Raw genomic sequence first — 22,339 nt, forward strand, 5'->3', positions numbered from 1 at the left:
TTTAAGCAAATAGTATTTGTCTATACAGCATTTTCAGAGAAAATATGCTGACGGTGAAACAGAAAATATTTTTTTGTGCTACGTTATAAATGGAGACTAAAATTCTGCATTCCTAAGAACTTTGCCTTTTGTATCAAGGTAGATTAGTTTATAAAAGCAAAAAAATAATAATAATCTGTCAGAACAGAACATCCTATTACGTAATAGGACGTTCTGTTCTGGCAAATTATGGAGAAGGCAGCTAATATGTCACAAATTGAGTAGATTTAACAATCAGAGCTGGATTAATTTAAAGAGGCAGACTAAACTCTAATGTCAACATAGTTTGTTCCAATAATGTTTATACGACGGATGCTGCAAAACATTACTAAACAGCACAGAAAGACAAGGCACAAGAAACATGCGAATAAATCAGTATACATAAGCAGGAAATGATGTCTTCACCCTTAAGCAGAAATAGACAGTTGCCAGTTCTGATGATGATAACTTTTATCTGATGCCAAGCTATGGACCATGTGTAAACAAGAAATGATATTAACTCCATGACGAATGTATCTTGAGAGAAAGTGTGGCAGGTAATGATAATATATTTTAATATTTTTGTGGCTGCACATTCTGTAATACATATTTTTCAGGATTCTTTAATGTCTGTATTATAATTATAGTCTCTTTAGATTGATTTAATACATCCTTGCTGAATAAAATTATTAATTTCTTTCAAAACATTAATATCACCAAACTTTTAAACAGTGGTGTATATTGAATGCAGATGACAAAACAAAAAAGTACAGTTAGCACTTTAAATAAATCATTCACTACCCATGGCTTTATAGACTCTGAGTACTTCATCTTCTCATAAAATATTCTTATTAACATTACATTACAGACTAACATTCCATCTATTATATACGACCATATTCATTAGATTGCATGAAAGAATACTGTAGTTTTGCTCACACAGTAATAAGCAAGAACACCATCACAGTCCAATGCTGAATTATACAGTGCGATTTAAAACACACACTGTACAAATAAGAATAGCAGCACACATTCCATTTTAACAGTAAGTTGATGTCATGTATATTTCAACAAACTGAGAAACTCTCTTAGAAACATGTGCTTAGATGAAAATGACCGTTCATCGCAGTGCTTCAACAGAGGCACATTGGTCAAATTTCATTCATAATACATATTTCAAAAGTCATGTACAGAATTACTGATGGTGAAACAGTGCAGAGGAACAACACTGGGTTGAATCTTTACTTGGTTAAATGTTGTGTGTGTCCTTGCATAGGTCATATAGAAAAAGGCCAAGAGAATACTGAGGTCCTGATCCAATGAGTGCACAAACGAGTTTACAAAATAAAAATGTACGCAAATTAAACGTCGTTTCCAAAATAGGAACATAATGTGCCTCTTCATATTTTCCCCGTTCTTTGTTATTTTCCTGTATTGGTGCTTTTTTTATGAGGGTATTTCTGTGCAATCCCGTAGGGCACATGGGCGGCAATGGCACCCATCTCTACAGCGCCCTCCACATGAAACATCTGGTCATCAAAGTAGATGTGGGGCCGGATTTTCTCCAGCATGGGGCCTTTCGGTGCCCCAGCCAGGAAAAGAGCCTCATCTGTCTCTAGTCCCCAGGCACGGAGAGTCTTTAAGGCACGGATGCCGGAGCTGGCTGCGCTGCGGGCCGTCACGAGGTAGGTGCGGATGGGACAGTGCAGACGTTGGCCTTTAGCGTAGAATTTCTTCTGAATTTTCCCAAGCACTTCCAGAAAACCTTTCAGTGGCCCCTGTGAGGTAAACAGATACATTACATCCGGTTGTTCGAGATTCAGCTTTATATAAAATAAAAACATGATATATTATATCAGCTAATTTAAAGATGGTGTGTCATTATTTACTCCACTGGTGACAATGCCAAAATGATCATTGTAAAGGATTACAGAGGAATAATTTAATTTCGCTGAAAATTTTAGTCTGTTTCTTCATCAGAAAGGATTTGGAGAAATGTAGCATTACATCACTTGCTCACCAATGGATCCTCTGCAGTGAATGGGTGCCGTCATAATGAGAGTCCTAACAGCTGATAAAAACAACACAATAATCCACAAGCAATCCATCCATCTTTTAATGTCTCGTGAAGGTTCTTTATATATAATATTGTCAACTATAAATAATATTGTTTTCTAGTTGTCTCGCCTGAATCAGGAGAGAAATATGCATAAATCAAGCACCATTTTCAACAGTTCTAAACAATTATGTCTGTAGATTTTAATGTGAAAAGACAACAGGGAATGATTATTTCACTAGAGGAAGTGTTATTATGGATTACGAATATTTTGGACATAAGTGACGGTTTAAAGTTAAAATACCTTAATGATGTATTTTTTTTCTTACAAACATTCAGCTTTTTTCTTCACAAGACATTAACTGATGGATTACTATTATCGTGTGGATTACTAGTGTATTATTGTGTTGTTTTTATCAGCTGTTTGGACTCTCATTCTGACGGCACCCATTCACTGCAGAGGATCCATTGGTGAGCAAGTAATGCAATGCTACATTTCTCCAAATCTGTTCCAACAAAGAAACAAACTCATCTAAATGGCATGAGCATGAGTAAATTATCAACAGATTATAATTTTTGGGTGAACTATTCCTTTAAACATGCATTTTTCATTTGCTCTGTCTCATTTAAAATATAAACAGATCAACTGAATAAAAATTAAAATGCATACATGATCTAACAATGTGTTTTCATTTTCCCTCTCGTGTTCGAAGAACTTGTCCAGGCCATGGGCTTTAAAAATACGCTCAGATTCATCAGAAAAAAGAACAGCGTCACCATCAAATGCCACTCTCAGCTGAGTCTCGGACACCTCAGTTTGTTTTTCTGACATAAACATGGTAGCTGCTGCAATCCCTGTAAGAAAACACAAAGATAAAACTCATCAGCCGAAAAGTTGTGTGATGACTGACATTTAAAGGGTGTTCTTTAAAGACTTTATGGCAGGAACCAATAAGCTTCAGTAAAACAAATAGGTCATTGGATTGTTAAATCGATCTGGAGTTCAATGCTTTCCCCCACTTCAGTTAGGCTTATTTAGCTTACTTTATATACAAGTTATTTATACAATAATTAATATGATGACTGTACTATGTGAACAAAGCGACAGACGGTACAGTGCTCATGTGCTCAAAGGATCTTTAAATGGCAAACTGCAAAAGCAATTTCTTTGGGGTCACTATGACCAATAAGTAATTTAGCACATTTCAAAATTCACAATCATTGACAGGTTACCTCTTGTTATACCACAAGTCTACTGTTTGTAAATCACCTGGTCGTGATAAACTGGTTTCTTGGTAAGTTCACTTCACATGGTTTTGCTACACTGTATTGTGACATTGAGACTGTACACCAATTCTGCATCATATATACTATACTATACTAACTTTTACTCACCATTTATTATTTCTATTTGATAAAAAAAAAACTTTTTATGCTACAATATTTTGCCCAAAAAGTCCTATGAATATTATATTTACTAACATAACATCGAAGGTCTCTTGTAAGCACTTTGTGCACTGCTTGTTGCATAAAAATGTCACAGTTACTGAATGTTATTGTGCTACAAGATGAAGTACTAGTCGGTTGCATGTGTTATCTCATATTTACTGTGTCCTAACCTTCAGCGAGGGCTTCCTGAACCTTTTCAGTATCGGCAGACAAATACAAGTTTGTATGCAATGCTTTCAGGTACCCAATGGGGCTGCTACCTCCTGTCATGCAGAACCGCTCAATGAATAGATCTGGGGATGAGAGAAGAATATTAAACACCCATTTACATTTATGCATTTGGCAGACACTTTTATCCAAAGCAACTTATATTGCATTCAAGCTATTGTTATTTTAGTGTTTTGAAAGGGTATGTACTTGGGATCAAAAAAGAGTGTATATTGATCAGTAAATAGTAAATGTGGTTCATTTGGCAATCTATGGTTTATATTGACACCTAATGGTGTGGATGTTGTATCAAACTAAAAAAAAACCTTCAGTTATCAATGTGACTATAGAAATACTCTGTTAGCTGTCGGCCAGGAGTAATTTATTTTCTGTGATAATTCAAGTATTATTCAGCTGGTCATGTGATCCTATAATGGCCGCCCTTGCGTCCATGTAAAATAAAACAGATGTTATATGAATGGAGTCTTCCTCTCACATTAATATATATTTAAAAACATTAACCAAAGTAGTATTAGCTGTAGCTTTATCTATACAACCTTTTTAACGAGGGGAAAATTAAACAATCGGTGTTAAAAATCCACTGTTCTCGATTAGAAGACTATTTCGACACCTCATTTATGAACTGTCTAACAGATGGAAAGCTTAGACTGGTGGGAAATGTTGGGGTAATGAGCTCCTTTTAGACTTTGACACATTAGTGCATGGGTACCAGCTCAGTAAGACATCAGCAGCAGGTTTGATTTATATGACACGTCAAGCCAAGTTTGGCAGGAGTAAAGGATAAGGTACAGTCAGCTGATCATTATCTCAAAATAAACCCCCATCAGCATCCTGGTGTAGAGGGGTGGAGTCTTACGGCACCTGAAGGTGTTTATTTTGAGATAATGGTAATAATTTTCCTCTGCATAACTCTACATTATTACATTTCTAGGACTACTTAGCAAATAAGTGGATACATGGACATAAAATATTGATTTGACTTATTTTATCATTTAAAAAATGAAACTGTGAAGTGCAATAGGAGACAAGAAATTAGTACCAAATAGGATAACAGGAACAGTGTCAGATATACAGTTTAGCCTTGTTATACAAAAATATGTGACCTGTGACCAGAGGATGCTGTGACTGACCAATCAGAATCATGTATTGCTGAGAGCCATTAAATAAAGGGATAAATGCAGTTCAGAGATGTAAAAAGAAGCTACATGAGATAAAAAGGCTCAGGTGAGAGGAAATGCATTGAGACATCAAAAAAAAAAATCATATTATTAATTGCTATTGCTAAAACATTATACTACATTTTAATAAAGTATGAATATAAAATATTAGTGATGTGAATGCGTCTACAAGGTAATGGGGTTAATGTTCTCCAGTGAGAATAGCAAAGAAACATGAGAGAACTTTTCAGCACTCTTGATATTTTAGATCAAATGATCTCCCATGCAATTTGACTGGCTCTTGTTTCAAAGCTCAAACAATTTGAAAAATAATTATCGGGCTTTAGATGAAAGAAGAATATATAGGCACAATATTATTTGTTGCATTCTTTTGTATAATTTTTTTTTTCTTGCTGTGATGGATTTTGGCACTTTTGCAGCATTAGACTCTTCTTATTTATCATCTAACAAACATCTAACAGTCTTTCATGGTACGGGACACAAAGTTCTGACTTCAAATGCTTCATGAAACGTCAGTTCATAACCGCGTATTTGTTGTTCTTTTCAAAGAGAGGCCAAAGGATGGAGAGATGTTTGTTTTTTCTTCAGTCAGCCACCAGAACGATCAAAACCAGTCCAGCTGGGGCACTGCAGGGAACCGAGCAGGAAGTGGCTGGTTTGTGATACAAAGGTTAGAGGTGTCACATGCATCTCTGTGGGAAGATATGATTGGCCAGCTGGAGATTTATCTTCTAAGAAAACATTTGTATTTACAGTTTTGTGTCCTCTGAATCATGTCAGTACTTTGTATCCCATGCTTTGACTTATTGATTAATAATATAGCATAGCAATCTACATTTTACTGCTTTATTGTTTATGATTTCATGCTGAGTTACCTTTATTCACATTTTACTGCCTTTTATCAAAACGCATGTAATTTTCTCAAATGAATAATCATTTTCTTTCTTATAATTTTTTAACTGAATATAAACGTTACATACATGTTACAGTTTTTGCAGTAATTATTATTAGTTATCATTTATTGTCAACATTGATCACCCAAGGATAGCATTGTGGACCTTTCTGACCATGTACATCTTTATGGAAAGTATGGATCCAGATTGCTGGAAGGTCAGCAGTACTTACTGTGGTAGTTGATGGTGTTGATGAGTCTGATGCCTACGTTAGCATGGTTGTAGGTTACTAGCACAATGTCAAAAAGCTCCTCGCTTTCTGGATAGAGCTCCCGCAAGTGGCAATTAACTGTCTCCAGTGCCTGAGAAAACACACAAAATACTGTGTCTAATCATATGGAGCTATACTGTAAGTAGTTGATTATGGGGTAGTCAGTGACAATATTACAGTCAATATTGTTAAAAGAATAGTTAAAAATTTGCTCACCCTCAGGCCATCCAAGATGTAGATTGTTTGTTCATCAGAAAATATTTGGAGAAATTTAGCATTACATACTTTGCTTAGCAAGAGATTGAGAGTCCAAACAGATGACAAAAACATCACAATAATTCACAAGTAATCAAGGGCACAAGCGTTGGATTTGTAATAAACACAATTCATCATTAAGATGTTTTCATACCACTGATTCTGGATAAAATAATCCTCTATTGCTTTCTGTAGTGGAAAAGTCATCTTCTTCTGAATCAGGAGATACATATGCACCAATCAAGCATAAATTACATGTGAAAAACAGTCCAAAACCTTTCTAAACAAATATGTGGATTTTAATGTGAGAGGGCAAAAGGGGATGGACTTTTTGCACTGGATAAAGTGTTACTGTGGATTATGGACTCATATTTTGGCCAGAAGTGACTGTTTAAAATTAAAGCATCTTAATGATGGATTTGTTTCTTACAAACATGCAGCTTTTCACTTCACAAGATGTTAATTGATGGACTGTAGTGGATTACATGTGGATTATTGTGATTGTTTATCATTTGTTTGAACTCATCTGACGGCACCCATTCACTGCAGAGGATCCATTGGTGAGTGATGTAATGCTGCATTTCTCCAATTCTGTTCCAATGAAAAAACAGAATCATCTTCATCTTTGATGGGCAGAAGGTTATTTATTTATTGTTTTGGATGAACTCATCCTTTAAGACATTGCCCTAGTATTTGTAAAAAATTTAAAAAAAAATAAAAAAACTCATAACTTGATAATGCGTTATATTTTTCAGTTTTCTAATATCATTGTGCATTATTACCTTAACCAATGGGAATGCTGGGCCAGGTGCAAAGGGCTCATTTTCGTGCTCCACCTGATACCTGAGGTACTCCTCTATACCTTTCTGCTCAAACACCTTCTGCTCTATCTCTGTATGGAACAGAACCCTCGACGACACAGCAATGGTGACTGCGTTCTCTGGTTTGGGCTGAATAAGGATGGTGAAAGTGCTGTGAGACATTCATCACATATTTAGAGCATATCTCATACAAGTACAGGGTACCCGGTTCCTCTGTTTATTTAAAGCATGTGCACTGATTTCATGAAAGTGGTCCATATGACAAATGATAGCCCCATGTGACAAATATACTGAAATGTCAACTTCCAAATAATTGTCTTCCTCTACAACTCTCAAATTCCATTTGTGTGATTTGGAAATTCTCATATTTAAGTGTTACATAATAATAGGGTTATTTTAGTTATCATTTTAGTACTAAAGTTAGTAATCCTGTTATATGCTTTTGTCATTTTTGAAACGTTTAAAAAAATTTATATTTCTATTTAAATTTCATTTCTATTTATTTCAGTTTTAGTCATTTTTGTACTGCAGTTCAAACTAGGCCAAGGCAACATTACAAATTTTCATTTATATTTTTCTATAAGTTTTAGTTTTTCATCTCATATTTTATTTGCTTTTTTTATTTAACTTAATTTGAGCTTTATTTCAATAAAAAAAAATGTATACATAGTTTTACTGGTTTTTAATATTTTTATTGGTGAACAATAACAACACTGTTCAATATAAGAACTAGTAACATTTGGAATCATTGATTTCAAATCTGACAAGACACGTCTATATATATATATATATATATATATATATATATATATATATATATATATATATATATATATATATATATATATATATATATATATATATATATATATATATATATATATATATATATATATATATAACAATAAATAACAATGTCACTAAGGTATGGCAAGACTTCAGATGAAGGAAATATAGCCCAGAAGTCATATTTACCAATTGTTATAAAATTATACAAATTATTGCCAATTTAGGGTGAACTGTGCCTTTAAAAAGAACTGTCAAGATTTAAATATTGTGAAGTGCATAAAGCAGTTGAAAGAACAACATGAAACACAATAGTCATCTCTCTGCAGCAAGCAATCATGCGTCATTACAGATTATCACTTTAGATGAGAAGGCAATAATAGCGTGATTAATGAAGAGCACATTAGGATCTCCGGTAGATCGAGTAGATCGGACAGGACCAGATAATTTGAGATTATCATCACAAACTCTATTCCTGAATTTGATTATTCAGTCAATATTTAATATCCTGCCACACAGACCACAAAGAGTGACCCAGTCATCAAATTAATTTTCAAGTAATGTTTTCAACTTGTGTTCTGTAATTCAGTGGAAACTGCTGGGGATGTATCAGGTGATGTAGTCAGTAATGTGATTCCTAGCAGCAGAGCATAAAACATTTACCGTGCTCATGTGTCACATGGCCACACATCAGCTGACTGATGGCTGCTCAGTATGTCACAGGAAACCACCAGGAAGAGCAGGGCTAGTTAATTTTGGAAAGGGGCTCCCGCTTGACGCAGCCAGACCGCTGTGCATCCTGTTCAACACACCCTCAACCGGGCGACAACCCTCCAGCCCGAGACGTGTACTGTTTGGGGGTTATGGGAAAAGGACAAGCCTGTGTAAATTGATCTGTGATGATTTAAAAGCCTCTTTTCCCAAAGAACTGAGGCCGATTGGCCATTCATGATGGGCCATGTGACATCTCTCCCTCGTGCTAGGAGATCCTAGAGGTCTGATTAAAGGAATAGTTCACCCAAATAGCAAAATTATGTCATTTATAACTTACCCTTTTGTTGTTCCAAACCCGTGAGACCTCCATTCATCTTCAGAACACAGTTTAAGATATTTTAGATTTAGTCCGAGCTCTCAGTCCCTCCATTAAAGCTGTATGTACGGTTTACTATCCATGTCCAGAAATGTAAGAAAAACATCTTCAAAGTAGTCCATGTGACATCAGAGGGTCAGTTAGAATTTTTTGAAGCATCGAAAATACATTTTGGTCCAAAAATAGCAAAAACTATGACTTTATTCAGCATTGTCTTCTCTTCCGTGTCTGTTGTGAGCATGTACACTGCAGTTTAGTGATATCCTGTTCGCGAACGAATCATTCGATGCAACCGGATCTTTTTGAACCAGTTCACCAAATCGAACTGAATCGTTTTAAAGGGTTCGCGTCTCTAATACGCATTAATCCACAAATGACTTAAAGAGCACCTATCATGGAATTTTGAAATGTACCTTTCATGTAGTGTGTAACATAGATCTAAGTGAATAAAAACATCCTGAAAGATTGAAATATGACAGTGCACCGTATATAAAGTTATTGTCTTTCAAAAGTAAGAGTCGACTCTGAGTCATTTTTATGAATCGTTAGAAGACTGAAGCTTTTTCTCTGACTAGATGACGTCAACTTGTCAAGTTATTTGAATACGACACGCCCCCTTATTGCGCTCCAAGATGCCAGTGAAAACTAGAAATCATCATGGCGACGAGACGCTGTGTTCTGAAGTGCGACTCAAAAGCAAACTTTTTTCATCTGCCCAAGGATGAGCATTTGAAGACTAAGTGGCTACAATTCATATATACAACTGTACCACAGAAGTATAGTCCGAGCCTTGTGCTTTGTTCACGCCATTTTGAAGACGATTGCTTTACCAACTTAAATGCAATCAAACTTGGATTCGCGAGCCGGCTGATATTGAAGGAAGGTTCAGTTCCAAGTGTATTTGCATCAGCTTCCCTCTCCGTATCACAACCTGTAAGTGTTATTAATAATTGTTGCTTTTATGTTTTATGTAGCATGCTTAATGATTGTTTGGTTTGTTGTGTAAGCACCGTTTAGCTTCTAGGTCTTCAATGACAATTGTATTGAGATATGTGAATTGTTTGTCGTTGTTTTCGGAGTTTTCTTTAAGAATAGAGTCATACCTTGTAGTAATGTAACGTTACTGCTTTTTTTTTTTTTTTTTTTGGAAAAAACGTTATGTTTATGCATCGAGTTAACTCAAACAAAGACTGATTGTGCTTTTACAATATGAACTCTGGGCTATATTCGCTAACGTCACGCAAAGGCGGGGTTTTGGAAAGTGAATCACTAAACGAATCATTTGAGAATCGCTGTCAAAACAGGTAAAAATAAATGCATATTAAGAAAACTAAAGTCTTTTTTGTCATTGCATGCATGCAAAACTGTTGTTGGGGACTTCTAAAACAATATTTGGAACATTTTAAATGCCATATTAGGTGCTCTTTAAGCTGTTAACTTGTTTAATGTGTCTGACACTCCCTCTGAGTTGAAACAAACCAATATCCCGGAGTAATGCATGCACTCAAACAGTACACTGACTGAACTGCTGTGAAGAGAGAACTGAAGATGAACACAGAGCCGAGCCAGATAACAAACAAAAGATTGAATCGTTCTCGAGACAAGAACCGGTTGCATTGGTTTTCGGATCACCAGTACTTCTTTCGGACAGTTCGATTCAATAAACCGGTTGAAGAAAACGGTTCACCGGTTCTTTTGCACTCGATGTAATGATGTCATTTGCGATGATTGCCCTTGATTCAAGCATTCGGTTTACCCGCGCTCATAACATTGGCACAGAATCAGTTCAGAATCAATCACCAAAAGAATCAGTTCGGTTCAGAGGCTCTGTGTGTTGGTTTGCTTCACGCTGAATCACACATGCGCAGTATCATCAGCTCCTGGGTTCACGATTCGGACGCGTCTGACAGAAACGGTTCTTGACTCGTGAACGAGTCAATGTTTTATTCGTTATCTGGCTTGGCTCGGTGTTAATCCTCAGTTCCCTCTTCACAGCAGTTCAGTCAATGTACTGTTGGAGTAAATGAATTACTCCAGGATATTGGTTTGTTTTAACTCAGAGGGAGTCTCAGCCACATTAAAAAAGTTAACAGCTTAAGTCATTTGTGGATTAATTCGTATTGGAGACGCAAACCGGTTAAAACGATTCAGTTCGATTTGGTAAACTGGTTAAAGAAGATCCGGTTACATTGAATGATTCGTTCGCGAACCGGATATCCAGACTGCTTTGATTTGAACTATCTCTCACAACAGACACGGAAGAGAAGACAATGCTGAATAAAGTCGTAGTTTTTGCTACTTTTGGACCAAAATGTATTTTCAATGCTTCAAAAAATTCTAACTGAACCTCTGATGTCACATGAACTACTTTGATGATGTTTTTCTTACCTTTCTGGACATGGACAGTATACCGTACACACAGCTTCAATGAAGTGACTGAGAGCTCTCTGACTAAATCTTAAATATCTTAAACTGTGTTCTGAAGATGAACAGAGGTCTCACGGGTTTGGAACGACATGAGGGTCAGTTATTAATGACATAATTTTGCTATTTGGGTGAACTAACCCTTTAAGACTGGAACATTTTTTGATGATATGATATTTCAGGCGGTTGTGGAAATGAGACATTACCAGGAAATAAGAGTGGAAAAGAGGCCACTGCATTACAAAGGGAATGGGCTGATGGGGCAGTGGGGCCAGAATTGAACTATTCAGTACATTGTCAGACGGAACATTTACTCTAAAAGCCCTTTACAGATCAGGAAAAAGTGAACATTGTATTGCCGTTTAGTATCTGTCCTAATTGTTTAAATTGCAACTTACCAGCTATAAGTGATATTTTTCCTGCAGATATTAGTTTTCTTTATCAGACAGAAATACAAAGGCAAAACATAGTGGAACAAATTAGTTAATGTTAAGGGGGAAAAGTTGAGAATATGCTAACATTTAGGGTGTTAAAGGGGAAAAAATATTTACAAATAAATAATTAATTAATTAAAGAAAGAAAGATAGAGAAAAAAAGAATGAGAGGAAAGAGTCTGAGTGTCCTAAAGACCACTGGTTCTCAAACAGGGCCTGGGGCAACTTGGCCAAAAACAATATTATATTTGAGAACTTTAAAAGTTTGATTTCTGGACCTGGAACAGTCAAAGTTAAAATCTTGCAAAAAAAAAAAAATGTAAAAAGAAAAAAAAAGTGTACATTTTTATAATGATTTTTTTCTAGTTATGTAATTTCTTCTAGCTATGTAAAATTGCTATTTGTCAGAAAAAGAACAAAACAAAATAATCACATATGACTATAAAAGTAAAGTTAACTGATTGGTAAAAAGTGTAAACTGCATTATAAGTCAAACTAATTTGTAAATTTGTGAATTCAATTTAATATTTTTTTTTTCTGATTGCAAAAGTATATAATTTCTATAATGATATACTCTACATTTATATGTGTGCATGCGTGTGTGTGTGTGTGTGTGTGTACATGTTATATACCGGTGGGGACTTAAACCTGAATACACACCAACTCATTGGGACTTATGTCACTGTGGGGACCTAAATTGAGGTCCCCATGGGTACAGAAGGTTATAAATCATACAAAATATCATCACAAGGATAGTGAACCAGACTCTGTGTGTGTGTGTGTGTGTGTGTGTGTGTGTGTGTGTGTTTGTGTCTTGCCTTTAGTTAAACCCCACTGCCAGACACACTAATATATCTACTGAAAGACATGGATTTTGAAATGATTTTTCTTTGCACCCAGTAATGTGACTTAAAAACACTGTCAAATGTTTTAAAAGCATCATCAAACTGAGCTCTTAAAATGCAATAACATAGTCCATATTGTAGGTCAAAAGGTCATGCGTTTAGTAGAGCAAAGCAGAACAGATTGTTAATGTGACGGCGGAGATGAAAATCTGCATGACCCTTTAAAAATACTTACAAAGAATATGCCTCCCTCCACCTTCCTGGCCCGTCTCACAGGTCCCTTCATAAAATAACATTTCATATCAACCTCCACGTCACAGTTTTACAGATTTGTCTGTTATGGAATGCATATCATAATACATGTATTTTCTGAATGGAAATAAATAGGAAAACACAGATGGAAAGCAAATACAACAGATGAGCCTTGTTGAGAAACGAACCACCAAACAATCCTTTCATGGTCACCAACAACAATATTGGAAAATTTGCTTCTGATTCAGTAAATAATGCTATATTACACTAAGAATCATGGGTAAGTGATATTGTAGCGCTTTGGAGTGGCTGTTCATATTAGCTCTCCTGTGGTGATGTGTAATATATAAACCGTGTGCTTAAAAAAGCTCTCAAATGCTTGCTCAGTAGCATGGTTCAAACTCTTGATTTAGAGACACTTATATTCTGTCACAGATACAGTTACAGACACCACGGGGGTTCAAGATTGAGTTTTAGCAGCAGCTCGCCTCAGGAAATAATCTCCCGGTAAATAAAAATGTAAACTCTGTGTTTTCTTTCCCCTCTGACCAAGCAGAAACAGAAACTCCAGCTCTGCTCCTTTACATTGTGGGCATTCCTTTGAAATATGAAGTGGGCATAGAAAGATACCATCCTTCTTCAAAAATGTTGTTTTGTTGTCTCATAAAATAGGAGCAATATTTTAAAGAAGATCAAAAATACATCAAACTGTCAAATTGAACATTACTTCAGTTTAAAACAACTGTTTTCTATAATAATTCACAGCAGCCATTACTTCAGTTTACAGTGTCACTTGATCCTTCAGAAATTTTATGATTTTATTTAAAAGAAAGTTCAAAAGAACAAAGTGTATTTGAATCAATAAGAATTTTTTTACGTAACATCTTTACTGTCGATTACATTTTTTATCAAATCAATGCATTCTTGCTGAGCAAAATCAATTTCTTTCAAAAAGGAAAGATATTACTGACTCCACTTTTGAATAGCAGTGTCTGTTGTAATTTCACAACATTTATTACTTAACCAAATTTTTAAATGTATATGTTTGTATATTATCATTTATCTAAGGCCAGGTTCTCACTGACAACTTGATAACTTTAGTATAGTGTACATGCAGTAAATGAACTGTAATGTCTCTCTAGTCAATAATGCTGTAAATATTCAATTGCTTTTTTGTACCCAAGACTTTAAGGTATGTGTCTGTGCGCTCAAATTAGATATTTTACTTGGCTAATGTGTGTCCATATAGGTCAAAGTGTATTGGCTGGTGACTTTCTATACCCACTAACTAGGTAAACTACTAGACAATACTGGGAACAGGAAACATAAATCACTTCTGGGTCCGTCTGGGACAAGCAGTGCAAGTGTTGGAAACAGGAGAATACAACAAATAGGAGAACAGCATTGCAGGTTATTAATAGATCTGGAAAAGGCCAGTGACACTTAGAGTGTGTATAGAGCTAAAGGCTACTGCAGAGAAGGGAAATATCCACATGGTGTTGACCAGTTGCCTGTTGCATGCACTGAGCTGATTTCATGTCTGTTCAAATTAATGTGCGATCCAAAGTGTATTTAATAACTTCTTTAAGATACAAAACAAATGCACTAGGTCAGACAGAATCTCCTATTATAAAGCTCTGCCCTTGGAGGCAATGTCACTATTTTATTCACCACAACATTTGACAGATGGCATTTCGATATCTTTACGCTGGTGTTAGCAGAGTCTAAATAAGCAATGGACGTCTGAGCTGCACCTGCTGTACCTTCTCTGATGGCATTATCTCCTTACATTAGTGCTGTTACCTAATAGTGCTGTCCTATTAAACCTGTTCTGTTTCTGTTTTACAAACACTGACACAACAGCAGGCATCACAACATAAAAGGCTATGCTCCTCTGTATGTTTTTCTAATTATATTTCATGTAATTATGCTGTTCTGGCAAGCTACAGGTCACTATGAGGGTAAAGTGACTTAAAAGTGTGCGCTGAAATACGTGCACTAATGTACGTACACACTTAACGCACTAAATAGCCGGCAAAAGTGGGACCTCACCAGAAAAAGGACAGAAGCGATAGGAAAAATCACATCACAATTAATGTGTAGAGTTATATATGCAAATATGATGCACAAACTGAATGGGAAAGACAGAAATCACAAATGGGACACTTACTGGTTTGGGCTTCTTTGTAGAACACACATTTTCATGGATATCCTTGGTGTCGTCCCAGGATGCTTTGCTATCACCATTTGAGGCTGTCGGGCAGGCTTTGGGCAAGGAGTCTTGCCTCTTCATGACCTGAACAGGGTCAAGACTCATTCTCCCCAGCTCTTCTCATTAACGACACACTGATCCAGGGCTAATTCTCTCTGTTCAAATGCACAGCCTCTCTTCCACACACATGTATGTCTCCTGCTTTAGGTAGCACAGTACAGCTAGTATCCAATGCTATACTCCTGATTCAGTGTCTAATGGTATTGCTGGCTTTGGTTCTATATCCTCTCTGCTCTGAAGCTGTGCCTGCAATCTACTGCTGTGACGTGGTATGTGTTGATATCTGTCCCCTTCTCTCTTTCTTTCCCTCCCTTCATACTCATCCCTCACTCATGCACATGCCACCCTCCTCTATTTCCCTCTATTCCCTCTTTAATCCATCTGCATGTGCTCTCTCTCCCTCTCTCAAAATATAATATTCTGATTGGATCAGCATATTTCAGCCAATGAATAACGGGCTTCCCTGACAGCTGTTCTTTCTGGTATATCCCCATAGACACATACACAGACAGACATACAGACAGATACCCCTTAATGCCATTGTAATGGGGTGAAACAGCACATTACCCAATACTCAGTTGCTAGGCAGCACTTCAACCCCATGTACAACCTCGCCAGGGATTGGCTGTTTAGTTGGAGCCCTGACAAGAGCCCTGGGGCCAGGAGTGACAACTGTCCACACTGTCCAGTGCTGTCCTCTTCTGGGTGAAGGAAGAAATATATTCTCATTCTCAGGGATTCCACAATAGCAGTTTTAAGTATGACATCTAGATATTCAGCATTGCAGTGTGATATTGCATTGGGTAATGCAAGTTTTGGCTAGTTAGTTTGTATATTTGTATTCAAGTTTTGCATGTCACCAAGCAACTCACAGACAGAAAGCTAATCTGGCACAACATATTAATGGTGCGGGGATAGACATTTTCCCTTCCCTTTTAACGTGCAGTGTAATCATTCTTCTACAGAATCCCTCATGGTTTTCCATTTCCCAATTTAGGGAACAAACCAACTCTAGGCAAATTCTGCTCCTCACTCTCTATATACCGCTTCTGGTTTGTAGACAAGAGGAGTGATAAATGCAATGGCCCAGTGTTGTACTCTGAAACACTGCTCTGCCAATCATAGCGAAGAACTGGAACTAATTAACTGTACTAACTGAACATTATTATATGTTTGAATCTGCCTAGTCCAGCCACATTTCTCTCCATAGAAACAAGCGAAGAGGAGACTCTTGTTTTATGTTTTTATTATAATCATGTTTTATTCATAAATAAAATCCACTGAACCTCTCAAAGTGGCTTTTGAAATCGATTCATGATGTTAATACAGATGTACGATTTATTTTCTGCTTAAACACTGTACATGGAAAGTCTCCATTATTGCACCCTCACTGAGCTTTCAATATATTTAGTATTTTTTTTTTCTTCTTTTTTTAGAGACTTTTATTTTGAAGTGCGGTTTGTCGTGGAAAATCGCACACGAAAGCTCGCTTCACGTCATTGTGAAGCGGCAAGGAGAGACCGATAGCGCTTCCTGAAAGTCCGAACAAAACATGCGTTATTGCCTGACTCCTTAATATTTGAGCAAACAAAGTGTTTGAAATTAATCGGAAATTACCTGTTCATCAGAATAACAAAAACATGGAGCATTCGGTGCCCAAAAAGTAAGTGAAAGATCCGCTATGCTAACCTGTTATCGGTCAAGCTAATATTTACAGGCCTCATCTTACCAACCAAAATGAAACTACAGATTTTGTGGTTAATATCTTAATGTTCGTAATTAGACCTATCTACAAGAGCAGTTGTTGTTATTTTTTGTTGGCGTATATATAAGTTTAAGTCACATTTGAACTTCCTCTGTCTTGGACCATAGCGTTAAATAACCTACGATTGTGTTTATTGATGACAGTAAGCTGAAGAAACTCAGTGAAGACAGTCTCACCAAGCAGCCTGAGGAAGTGTTTGATGTCCTTGAAAAGCTTGGAGAAGGGTGTGTATTGACAGTGTAACGTTACTCGAGTGATGTTGAATGGATAAATCTTGAATAAGAATTTCACCCAATGAATGCTTTTTGGTTCAGATCATATGGCAGTGTTTTTAAAGCCATTCACAAGGAATCAGGCCAGGTTGTGGCCATTAAACAGGTTCCTGTCGAATCAGACCTGCAGGAGATCATCAAAGAGATCTCCATAATGCAGCAATGTGATAGGTAAACAGCCAATCAATGCACAATAAATGAATAATAAGCATTTTATTTTATGCCTATATGAAACATTTCCCGACACTGCTATTTTTTTGTTTTTATTTAAACAGTCCTTATGTGGTGAAGTACTATGGCAGCTATTTCAAGAACACAGATTTGTGGATCGTGATGGAGTACTGTGGCGCTGGATCTGTGTCTGATATCATCAGACTGCGCAACAAAACAGTAAATAAAAACACGACTATACAAACACTACACAGCTTCAGCACATGGTTAATTACACTGACTTTTTTTTTTCTCTTGACAAGCTCACCGAGGAGGAGATCGCCACAGTCCTCAAATCCACCTTGAAAGGTCTGGAGTATCTCCATTTCATGAGGAAAATCCACAGGGACATCAAAGCAGGGAATATTCTCCTCAACACAGAGGGCCATGCTAAACTAGCTGATTTCGGAGTGGCTGGACAACTTACTGTGAGTATTGAATCTGGATTAATGCAGAAACTACTAGTTAAAGGGTTGAACATTACATATAAAACATCCAACATTACTCAACATTTTTTAAATTTATTTTCCATATTCTAGAGTAATAGTAAAGTCATTAAAATATAAAGCATCCAGCACTTTATGCTTGTTGTCATGTTTTTTTATTTTATTTTTTATAATGACCACAAAAGGACACAATGGCGAAGAGGAACACAGTTATAGGAACACCCTTCTGGATGGCCCCTGAAGTAATCCAGGAGATCGGCTACAACTGTGTTGCAGATATCTGGTCTCTCGGCATCTCATCCATAGAAATGGCCGAAGGAAAGCCTCCTTATGCAGACATTCATCCAATGAGAGTGAGTGGAACATGCTGAGAAGTCCTTGATGTGCAACTTTGATAAGAAACTGATTGGTGATGGTGTCTTGTTCTGTCTTTTTGTGTCATCAGGCTATTTTTATGATCCCCACAAACCCTCCACCCACTTTCCGCAAGCCAGAGCTGTGGAGTGACGAATTCACAGATTTTGTGAAGAAATGTCTGGTGAAGAACCCAGAGCAGAGAGCGACAGCCACTCAATTGCTGCAGGTATATGTATAGCCAAAAATATTGCTAACTTCTCATTCTGTTTGGGATTCATAGTTATTTATTCTCTATTTTATTTGGGGGATTTTTTTATTTTCTTCATTTTCCATCCAAGCCGTGAAAATAAACATCTGGTATGCTTTTCATTGTCTACTTGGCAGCATCCATTTATAACCAGTGCTAAGCCGGTGAGCATCCTGCGGGACCTGATCACAGATGCCATGGAGATGAAGATCAAGAAACAACAGGAGCAGCAGAGAGAGCTGGAGGAGGAGGATGAGAACTCGGTGAGATAATTCACCAACGTTGCATATTAGTTGTACAGCTTACGTCAGCGTATGTCTTAGCTGATGTCATATGTGACTGATTGTGCAGGATGATGAAGTGGAAGTGGATTCCCACACCATGGTGAAGTCTGGTTCAGAGAGCGCTGGCACCATGAGAGCCAGCGGCACTATGAGCGACGGCGCTCAGACCATGATCGAGCACGGCGGCACCATGCTGGAGTCTGACCTGGGGACCATGGTGATCAACAGCGACGATGAAGATGAGGAAGATTTCGGCTCGATGAAGAGTGAGCGTTTATATAGTTTTCTTTACATTAAATGGGTCATATGATGCTGCTAAAAAGAACACTATTTTGTGTATTTAGTGTAATGCTATGTGTTTATGCGGTTCAAGGTTAAAAAATATTTTTTCCACATACTTTACATTATTGTTGCTCCTTTATGCCTCGCCTTCCTGAAACATGTACATATTTACAGAGCTCATTGGTCTGGAAAGCGAGGTGTGCTCTGATTGGCCAGCTATCCAGTGCATTGTGATTGGCTGAATTCCTCAAGTGTGTGATGGAAATGTTACGCCCCTTAACATATTGTGATGTCCCAGTCAGAACACTGGCCACCGTGACAAAAAACAATAAAACCCATTACAAACAAGGCATTTGCTGCGTCCAATGGGGACATAATTACAGATTATAATGACTTATACTGTCTTTTAATGATTGTGTTCCCACATAAAACCATGTCTGCATTTATGATTGGAGAAACAACAAATGCTACTCTACTTGAATCATCAGTGGCACATTCTTTAAACATGAAAACATACTTACAGACTGAGAGTCAGAAGCACCATACTCTCCTTGCAAAGTTGGAATTGCCCCACTTTATAGAAACAGACATCTGCTTTCTAGGCTACTCTCACAGGAAACATTCCTCATTCTCTGTAAAATGCGCTCCACACATCTGAATATTTGGGTTGAACTGTTCTGGAACAGTACTGTAAATACAACTTAAGCACTGGTTTCCATTTGTGTCATCATTTGGAAGGCCAAACAAAGTAATTTTTCTTTTCAATGAAACAGTGTCTCCACAATGTGGCAGCAGTGGCAACCGCAAGAATAGAAGTTACGCCTTATTTGTGTGAACCTTTGGCTGGCGTTATGCAAATTTCCCACATTGTGACGTAGACGTGTGGGGGCGTGTTAGAACGAGCCCTTTAGGGGGGTGTGGTTGACTCTTAACTTTTATAAAGAATATCTCTTTGGATTTGAGACTTTAGTCTTTGCAGTTTTACAGATCTTTTTCATGCACCACGCTTGTAACACTCCAAAGAGAAAGGAACACTTGAAATCTCATCATACGACCAATCTAACACTTTTGTGCTGCTTTGAGAAATGTTTAATCTGATGTTTTTTCCTCTACATAGGGAACCCTACATCTCAGGAAATACAGCGTCCATCCTTCATGGACTACTTTGACAAACAAGCCTCAAATAAAGCACAAGAGGGTTTCAATCACAACCAACAGGACCCGTGTTTAATTTCCAAGACCGCTTTCCCTGATAATTGGAAAGTTCCGCAAGATGGAGATTTTGATTTTGTAAGTACTCTGATGATGTTCTTTTTTGAGTCGTTGTCTATGCATAAAGCTGAATTAAATGATTCACCGTTTGTTTCTGTCTGTGAAGCTGAAAAACCTTGATTTTGAGGAGCTCCAGATGCGGCTTGCTGCTCTGGACCCCATGATGGAGCGAGAGATTGAAGAACTGCGGCAGCGCTACACGGCCAAGAGGCAACCCATCCTTGACGCCATGGATGCGAAGAAACGCCGGCAGCAGAACTTCTAACCGATTTCACAGATGCTGGAGCTTTAAAGCTGGCTGGCCAGATCTTATGTCCCCTCCTGTGTTCAGTCTTTGTACTGACGCATCTTATTCTAGACTCCTACTGTTTGTACATTTTGAAGAAGGTCCCAGTGGATGTATAAAACATAAAATTACTATTTTCTTTTATTAATTCAAATTCACAATATTAGGAAAAACAAATTCAGCAAACTCTATATTTGTGGTTTATACATTATTAATACTTAAATGAATCCAAGGCGAAAATTAATGTAAAAATTTGAAGTTTTGTGGCTGAATTCATAAGAAATGCTGGTTGGACTGCTGCAAAGTCATTGTTAGGTGTGAATGGATTACTAAACCAAAGACAATCAAAAGCAGAGGATGCCTTAGAGCGCTTGATAACCCTCTTTTTGAAGTTTGCATCACCAAGCTTTATGTTAGTATTCTGCTAATATGGGACCATGTTACAGTAGAGATACCACGGTACCATCTTTAGTGGTATTAATTTAGAGAGAAACGGGACCATTCCCGCAGCTATGCTTCCAATCCCATTAAAATTCCTTGTCAGCACAAAGTAGGTTTTGAAACATCTGTTCACAGCTTTGTAAATATGCATGGCTTTTTTATGCTGAATGTCACTTTCTCGGTTTCTGAATGTTTGTGTGACGTCTTCCCTATGTTCTCTTCACTGCCACTGGCTTCTTGATAACTTGTGGCAAATATGTGTGTGAGGAAGTGAGAACTACTTTTCCTGTGCCCCATTTGAAAGTTCTCACTTTATCTCAGGGGTTGCTCGGCTTTGAACTGTCTCTCTCTCTCTCTCTTCTGGTCTTTTTCAAAAGACTGAGTCATTTCAATGCAGTGATTTTGTGTTTCTCATTATGGTAATGGTACCATCATTACTAGGCCTATTGAGTCTTGCAATACCTAGCAGAAGCAATACAGCAACTCAAGGACGTAGTAATGTAACAATGCCAGTAATGTGAATGACCTAAACCAGTTGCTGAATCTTGGATGAGTTGTTTTAAATAGACATTAAAATGACTCTCGCGAAGTTTATGCCCTGATTGTGGACTGATGAAGTCTATAAATCTGAGTTGGTTTGAAGTATAGTCTTCTAATAATTTTTCTTTTTAAAAAAGCTTATTCATAAAATAGTTAGGGATGTTACCAATGCCTTACATTTCCTGCAGTTGTGAGTTATATCAGTTTATTTCATACTCTGACATTTATATAGGCACATTTTTACTGAACACTCTAATTTATTGTGTATTATTCATAATGTATGTTATTTTTTTGCGCTCTGCCTAGAGATTTTGAATAAAGGTCTGTTACTTGTCTCCATAAACTCTTTGTGGACTTATTTAACAACAGTATTTTTAATATGGTTAAATATATGGGGAACACCATTGAAACGCTATTAAAAAATACTAACACTGACAAACCTGAAAACAAAAGAAAAATGTAAATAGAGTCTTGGAAGAGAAAAAAAATCCAGTTTTCCTCAGCACCAAAATACCTTTTTTTTTATTAGAAGTTATTTTTAAGAGCAAATGCCAATATAATTTCACAACTTTTTTTTCAGTTTGAAGTTACAAAAACAATACTTATGGTTTGAATGTGATTGTAACATTGTCTCAAGCTATTTGTTTAAACTATAACACTTTAAA

The 22,339-nt window shown here is 36.9% G+C and overlaps 2 protein-coding genes across 3 annotated transcripts; one reads left to right on the plus strand and one right to left on the minus strand.

The window, feature by feature from the left end:
- Positions 1-567: 567 nt before the first annotated feature.
- LOC127935001 (cytosolic 5'-nucleotidase 1A-like) lies at positions 568-15,646 on the minus strand. 2 transcript variants are annotated; one of them, XM_052532577.1, is made up of 8 exons: positions 15,171-15,188; positions 12,984-13,028; positions 8,619-8,805; positions 7,131-7,298; positions 6,055-6,184; positions 3,694-3,816; positions 2,745-2,929; positions 568-1,796 (listed from the first exon to the last, which is right to left on the minus strand). In XM_052532577.1, the coding sequence occupies exons 3-8, from the start codon at positions 8,625-8,627 to the stop codon at positions 1,440-1,442; spliced, it is 972 nt and encodes a 323-aa protein (XP_052388537.1). In that variant the 5' UTR covers positions 8,628-8,805; positions 12,984-13,028; positions 15,171-15,188; the 3' UTR covers positions 568-1,439. The 2 variants fall into 2 exon arrangements, with proteins under 2 accessions (XP_052388537.1, XP_052388536.1); XM_052532576.1 differs by lacking the exon at positions 8,619-8,805 and having other exon boundaries at positions 15,171-15,646.
- A 1,105-nt stretch (positions 15,647-16,751) lies between these two features.
- Positions 16,752-22,017, plus strand: LOC127935633 (serine/threonine-protein kinase 3-like). Its single transcript, XM_052533709.1, has 11 exons — positions 16,752-16,935; positions 17,181-17,261; positions 17,352-17,480; positions 17,585-17,699; positions 17,783-17,947; positions 18,151-18,318; positions 18,411-18,548; positions 18,707-18,832; positions 18,921-19,119; positions 20,253-20,425; positions 20,514-22,017. Exons 1-11 carry the CDS (start codon positions 16,913-16,915, stop codon positions 20,670-20,672), a joined length of 1,476 nt encoding a protein of 491 aa, XP_052389669.1. The 5' UTR covers positions 16,752-16,912; the 3' UTR covers positions 20,673-22,017.
- The last annotated feature ends 322 nt before the right edge of the window (positions 22,018-22,339 follow it).

The sequence above is a fragment of the Carassius gibelio genome, chromosome A19, assembly GCF_023724105.1.
Source record: "Carassius gibelio isolate Cgi1373 ecotype wild population from Czech Republic chromosome A19, carGib1.2-hapl.c, whole genome shotgun sequence".
Lineage (NCBI taxonomy): Eukaryota > Metazoa > Chordata > Actinopteri > Cypriniformes > Cyprinidae > Carassius > Carassius gibelio.

Coding starts and splice junctions, on each gene's coding strand:
- LOC127935633 (XM_052533709.1), top strand. CDS start 16,913: ATGGAGCATTCGGTGCCCAAAAA. Junction 17,700..17,782: donor TCAGACTGCGCAACAAAACA/GTAAATAAAAAC, acceptor TCTCTTGACAAG/CTCACCGAGGAGGAGATCGC. Junction 20,426..20,513: donor AAGATGGAGATTTTGATTTT/GTAAGTACTCTG, acceptor CTGTCTGTGAAG/CTGAAAAACCTTGATTTTGA.
- LOC127935001 (XM_052532576.1), bottom strand. CDS start 15,317: ATGAGTCTTGACCCTGTTCAGGTCATGAAGAGGCAAGACTCCTTGCCC. Junction 6,185..7,130: donor CAGCATTCCCATTGGTTAAG/GTAATAATGCAC, acceptor GTGTTTTCTCAG/GCACTGGAGACAGTTAATTG. Junction 3,817..6,054: donor CAACACCATCAACTACCACA/GTAAGTACTGCT, acceptor TCTCATCCCCAG/ATCTATTCATTGAGCGGTTC.